General features: G+C 48.2%; 1 protein-coding gene across 7 annotated transcripts in view; it reads right to left on the reverse strand.

The window, feature by feature from the left end:
- Positions 1 to 5236, reverse strand: part of sbf1 (SET binding factor 1) — an 88049-nt gene extending 82813 nt beyond the window's left edge. For all 7 annotated transcript variants that reach the window (XM_083999092.1, XM_083999097.1, XM_083999095.1 and 4 more), the window contains exon 1: positions 5039 to 5236. In XM_083999092.1, coding sequence (XP_083855218.1) covers positions 5039 to 5093 — 55 coding nt within the window. In that variant the 5' untranslated portion in view covers positions 5094 to 5236. The remainder of the gene's footprint in view (positions 1 to 5038) is intronic.
- Positions 5237 to 6000: the final 764 nt, after the last annotated feature.

Below are 6000 nucleotides of genomic sequence, written 5' to 3' on the forward strand. Positions count from 1 at the left end.
ACGTAGGGACGAGGACCAATAGATCCATGACGAGGGCGGGGGCTGCTAACTCCATCGGCTGACAAGAAGTTATGGTGCGTTCAAGGCAACCCGTAACTCGTGTTTTTCCGACCTGTGAAGTCGTACCAGTTTGATCTGGTACGAGTTCACGGGTCGGAAGTTACGAGTGGCCGTTATAGTGACTTTCACAGGCAACAGGTCAGAGAAATGCGAGTTGCGGGTTGCCTGGAACGATACAAAGTCGTAAGTCGTGACTTGAAGCTGTAATTTACGGTTTCAAAAGCCTGCCTGGAACGCAGCATTAGCCAAAACGACCGGATCGCTTACTTCTGCTTTAAATATGATGATAATTATTATGAGAGTGATGTGACATCTTTTGGTCTTGACTAATCAAACGACTTCCTCACACTGGCACCGAAAACCTACCAACAGCCGATGGTGCTCACTGATTTCCAACTCTGCAAACGAACACCTAATGCACAGAATCATCAATTAACATACAGTATACACACAGTATGTAGTAGTAGCTGTTCCGTATATAAATGGCACACGCAGAGGAACAGAGAAAACTCAACTTTCAGTCCTACTCTGTCACTATAATGGGATTTTTCAACAGTGGAGCCAATTCCAGTTTCAATAAAGACATAAAGACAAACGCTGTTTTCAATCACTACAGGGAGTTTTCTCACAAACCTCAGTATGCAAATGTTGAACAGTGTCAAACTGAGAACGCTGGCAGTAAAACCGGCGGAAGAAGTGAAATATGAAACTGGTTTTTCAAATGCGAGTTGACAACCGACTGACACAACAACAACCGTCGTCCTGTTAACAAACAGCTCCCAGACTTTTTGGCTTTTGTTTTCCCGTGGTCTTACGCATGGTTAGCAAATCCTGATGTTACACCTGATGTATCATCATGACGACACCATTAGTAACAGAGACGACTTGAGTTTTGTAAACACTACCGGCCCACACATGTGTGAGCCAGCCAGCACCTCTGTGTGTCCTCGCCGGCCTCTGATTGTTGTGAATGGTCCCGGCTCGACTGCAAGCAAGCTGTAGGGATGTGTGTGTGTTTGTGTTTGTGTGTAGAAGAGGCAGGGCTCCAGTGGAGAGGATGTGTATGCCAGAGCTGTCACTCCAGCCTGAAAACAACCACCCTGCATTCTGTTTAGGGCCCGCCGCAGCAGTGACCAACACCCTCAGACTGCAGGGCCCGGGGCAAACAGATGGAGCTACAATAGAGCCTGTATGCTTGCTAGCGTCTGTGTTCTTGTTTGTGTGTGTGTGTGTGTGTGTGTGTCTGCCAGTGACGAGAATAACCGCGGTACAAAATAACGCCGTTATTAACGGCACTACTTTTTCAGTAACAAGTAATCAAAAAAGTGACTGTTTTCCCTGTTCCGTCACAAAATAATACACCCCCGTTTAAGTGTACCCTATACACTTTGATTTTTCAGTCCATCAACTAGTCGGAAAAAAAGATGTTTATCTGGAACTAACCAACTCACTTGGTATCCCTCCGCATAGGCAGGCTCCTGCCTGTGCGGAGGGATACCAACGCAATAGTTACTTTTGCTTCTATAACGTAGTAATTCAGTTACTAACTCAGTTACTTTTTTGGGAAAGTAACTAGTAACTATAACTAATTACTTTTTTAAAGTAACACAGGAGTCTACACTAACTTTTTTTTACTTGGAGCACAGTGGCCCCCTAATTTAAAGTTACAGGGGTGCAAGCAGAAAATTTAGGGGTGCAAACCATAGTTCGACTTACATTTCACCTTGTTACTGATAAATACTTTGATGATGATGATCCCCATGATCCTCTAAATCAGGATTTGCCTCTGGTACACTAGGGTTGCCAGGGAGAAAGTATGCATCCATTGTTCGCTTAGCCAACATCAAAATCACTGGTTGCACATGTGTAAGTAGGTGAAAAATCTAAATCAAAAAGTTTGCAAAATACTTGCAATGGTAGCACATCTAAATTAGTAAATTTGGGGACAAAATACTCACTTTTCACATGATTGAATGAATTAATTTACTAATTAAGATGTGCTACCATTGCAAGTTTTTTGCAAACTTTTTGATTCAGCACTCTGATTTGAATGAACCTTTTTATTGAAGCGCCAACTCTTTTTGTGAGGTGAAAAATGTACTTGTACTGTCTCAAATTTTAAGGGAGGAATGCCCCATTTCGGGGCAGACTGGAGCCCTGTAACGAGCCCAACGCTGGTGTCTGCACTGTCTTGAATGAGACCGCCTTGCACAGATGCAAACAAAAACCAAACAAGCCCCCCACCTCCGCCCCTTTCCTGGTTTTCAGACACTCACAAGTGACCAAACTGATTCTCGCACTACAACTCCATCTCCCTTCGGATCCCTCCGCTGCTTCCTGTTCGGGCCTGGCACTGTGGATCTGATTGGCCACCGGGGTCTTGGGCCCGAGCGGCGGCGGAGGAACCGCTGTCAAAACACAGTGACATGCTGTGACTGTGTCTCTCAGGAGACGCCCCCCCCCCACCCCCCACCCTTCGCTATGGGGACCGCACCCCACCCAGCAACTACAGGGCTCTTCCCCCTACATGCAAGGCGGCCATCTTGGCTCCAAGTCCCAAGATCCGGGGCAAAGTTAGCGTCCAGGCTGAGCACAATGTGAGCAACCCGACACCTCGGAGACAATGTGAGAGCAAGTGAATGGAGGATTCGAGGCCTTGCCCCTCGGGGGGGGGGGGGGGGGGGGGGGGGGGGGGGGGGGGGGTTGTGTCTTTTTTGGACAAGTCAAACCGCTGTTGGCTGCTTTAACATCCCAGAGCAGCAGACAGGACACGGCTCTCTGCCTGCAGGATGTTCTGTTTGTAAACACACCGCCAGGTTTATTCTGACGGTGGTGATGGTGGCGGTGGCGGCGCTCTGACAGGCAGATGCGCGGCGAGTCCCCGAGAACCTGTCAGTTGCCCACGCTTGCGAAAACATTCCACTGACTGTGTGGCAGAGCCTCACACACATCACATACAAACACACACACACACACACACACGTAGACAGGATGCATGAGATATTTAGACACAAGAGGAAACTCCACTGTGCTGCAGAATTCCTGGTATTCTTATGATTGAGGACCGTTCATTCTTGACTCCCAGCCAAGTGTTTGCTTTTACAGTTACTCGCTGCCAGCAGCACCACAGCTGGAGAAATGAAAATACGAGCAAAAAGCGATCACGCACATGCACAGACGTAAACTGAACTGAAAATTAGTCCAATTACATCCCATCCTTTCATATCTTCTTGCAGAAATTGATTATTGATTGGTGGGAAGGGGAGTGCAAACGCATAAGCAGTGTTGTATATCTCTTTTTGGAGTTTAGCAATGATGTCAGAGGAACCAAACAAACCTATATGAGCAAGAGAGCAAAGGCTACTGATCGAACTGCAGAGGCTGCTCTAGGAAGTTAGTAATGGCAGTGATGATAAAGACGGGGGAGTAACGTGATAGCAGCGGCCACAACAACACTTCCACTTCCAGGAGCATGGAATAAAGTTACAGTAAGGCAAGCAACAGTGGGACTCAAACCAGCAATCATCATCACCCTTAAATGTTTGGCTTTACAAGGCACGGGCGCCTTGATCCATTAAAGCCACTGTGGCTTTATTGTCTGGTTCCCAGATGCTTTTTACAGGCCTGTTCTGCTCTGCGTTGCATTCAGGCAGGGTAGAACAGGAAGGAGAGTTTCTGCAGAGTTTGCAGTGTCCACGTTATAACATCCTGTATTCAGCCCCCCCTTCTGAAAAAAATACAAAAAATAAAAAAACACAAGATGCAATAAGTGCATTCATGCAATTAGAAATGTGATGTCGGTTTGCCCAGGCATCATCGAGATAAAAGCTGGTTCTCCGGCTGCTTTTAGCCACACTGGGCTTGTCATGTTACAATTTGCCTCTTCTGAATAAATCATAGGCAAAAAAAAAATCCACTCTAAATAAAAGGCTGTAGCAATGTTACAAGCTGCATGCTTCCATCGGATAGGCAGGATGAATATTTCATGATTAAACGGGCCATTATACTGCACAGATCTAGGCCAAGGCTCAGGGTGAGAGGGAGGGAGAGGGAGAGGAGGGAGGTGGAGGTGGGGGCTCAGATAACGGTCCAAACCCCCGTCCCAACAACACACAAGAGAACAGAGCTCCGGTCCAAGGGGGTGTTCAAGGGAGGGGCAAAGCCCATCTGGGTTAATCCACACAAAAAAAAAACACACAAACAAAGAAAACAATCAGCAAACTCCTAACGCCGAGAAGCATCGATTTCCAGTTCTGGAAAAAGCTTTTTCAATCAAGTCCAAGCGGAAATCTGTGCAGAGTGGGGTTTTCGTGGACTGACTGACTGACTGACTGTCCCAAGTTGTGTGCTGAGCAGCCTGCAGCAGCTCGTGCACTGACAGCTACAGCTCCTAGCATCTTTAAAGACCCATGTTGAACTAAACACGACAGCAGCGCCGGTAACTCTGCTAAAAAAGAGAGACACAGACAACAACTCAGACTGAAACGGGTGAATAAATCCGACTTAAGGTCACAGCCGACCAAACAGACCCCCCCTCCCCCCCCCCCCCCCCCCCCCATCACCACCCCCCCCCCCCCCCCCCCGAGCCTGTCCGGCTACCGTTAGCCTCCTAGCCGGTCCGCTGCTGTCAACACACTCAAACCGTTTGTTTAGCTCGAGCTACGAAAACGTGTCGGGGAGTTGCGCTGCTGCTCGCGGGGCTGTGCTGCTCCGTGTGCTCCCCCCGCCTCCCGGTCGGAAATGCGGGACACCGCCTGTCAGCCGAGCATTTAAGTAGACTAATCCCGTGAGGCCTGCGTGTCCCCGGCCTACAGTCGGCGGCTAACGTCGAGCTGACAGCGCCTATGGTCGGTCAGCTGTGCTCGGCGGCCGGCCCGTCCCCGCCTCCTCCCTGCTTAGCCTCCAGCTCACCCACGGCTAATCATCCGCCGCTGCTGCTGCTGCTTAGCATCGCGGGCTAACTAACTCAAGCACCCACCTCGCTTGTCGAGGTCGTAGCCGACAACTAAAAAGTAGTCGGCGAGCCTGGCCATCTTCGGAGCTCAAGGCGTCGGGCCTTTCTCGCTGAATCCTCTGCTCGTTTTGCCGTCAATTGTCCATTCACGTCCTGCCGGCGAGAGACACATCACGGGCGACAGTAGCATCCTTCCAGCTGCACCCCGCCGCCATACTGTCAGACTGCCGTGCCCTGACAGCGGAGCCACGAGTCTGCGCACTGAGGGACCCGCAGGGAGGGGCCGCCCGCCCGGCGCACAGTGGCCCGTGTGAGGAGCCGGGACAACTCTGGGGCCACAAGTCTCAGCAAAATCTATTAAAATATAAATACTGAAGCTTCAATTGTGTCATTTTATCTCACAGTTTTACGCTCAATTTTACTTTTACGCCTTCTTCTATTTTAACTCTTTCATCCAATCTTTTCTCATCTTATCTAGGCTATCTAATCTTATCTCATTTTATTATGTTAGATGAAAAAAAAAGGGGGGGGGGGGGGGGTACTTTTATTTATTTTATCTAATTAACTGCATTCTGCATTTTAATATGATTCCTCTCAATTTGTTGTTGGGATCTTGTACCTATTGCCTGTGCTTGGGCGGTCCATCTCCTATGGCTTGTGACATTTGTGGTCTTTATGCTTTTGTCAAGCACTTTGTAAACTTGTGTTTTGAAAGTTGCTACGGTATATAAATAATGTATTATTATTTTTGTATTATTCCATAGGAGGTGGTGAATCCAAGACCCCTGAACCAAAGTGGACCAATAAAAACCTGGTGGAGCTGCCTTGTTAAAGTGGATCTGCTCCATCTGAAGCAGAGATACTTTTTACATCTCAGATTCCCATTAGAGAACATTGAAGTGGAATATTAGGCAATTACACCACAGAGAAAGCCTTTCTACATTAGTCCATGTCATAGCATTTCATAGCACCCTGAGTGAACTATG

Source organism: Trachurus trachurus, assembly GCF_905171665.1.
Source record: "Trachurus trachurus genome assembly, chromosome: 23".
Taxonomy (NCBI): domain Eukaryota; kingdom Metazoa; phylum Chordata; class Actinopteri; order Carangiformes; family Carangidae; genus Trachurus; species Trachurus trachurus.